A 237-nucleotide genomic window follows, 5' to 3' on the forward strand; every position below is an offset into this window, starting at 1 on the left:
GGGGCCCCCCCCCCGTCCATCATCAACGAGCTGATCGAGAACGCCCACGAGCGGAACTGGCCGCAGGGCCTGGCCACGCTGGAGACGCGCCAGATGAACCGGCGCTACTACGAGAACTATGTGGCCAAGCGCATCCCCGGCAAGCAAGCCGTGGTGGTGATGGCCTGCGAGAACCAGCACATGGGCGAGGACATGGTGCTCGAGCCGGGGCTGGTGATGATATTTGCGCACGGAGTG

General features: G+C 65.4%; 1 protein-coding gene across 1 annotated transcript in view; it reads left to right on the forward strand.

The window, feature by feature from the left end:
* Positions 1-231, forward strand: part of RNF41 (ring finger protein 41, E3 ubiquitin protein ligase) — a gene marked incomplete at its 3' end in the record, with an annotated part of 1,238 nt that extends 1,007 nt beyond the window's left edge. The window contains 1 exon segment of the mRNA XM_010072793.1: positions 1-231. This exon segment is cut by the window's left edge and continues 22 nt beyond it. Within this exon segment, the coding sequence (XP_010071095.1) occupies positions 1-231 (231 nt within the window).
* Between the last annotated feature and the right edge of the window lie 6 nt (positions 232-237).

Source organism: Pterocles gutturalis, unplaced genomic scaffold, assembly GCF_000699245.1.
Source record: "Pterocles gutturalis isolate BGI_N339 unplaced genomic scaffold, ASM69924v1 scaffold22081, whole genome shotgun sequence".
NCBI classification, from domain to species: Eukaryota; Metazoa; Chordata; class Aves; order Pterocliformes; family Pteroclidae; genus Pterocles; species Pterocles gutturalis.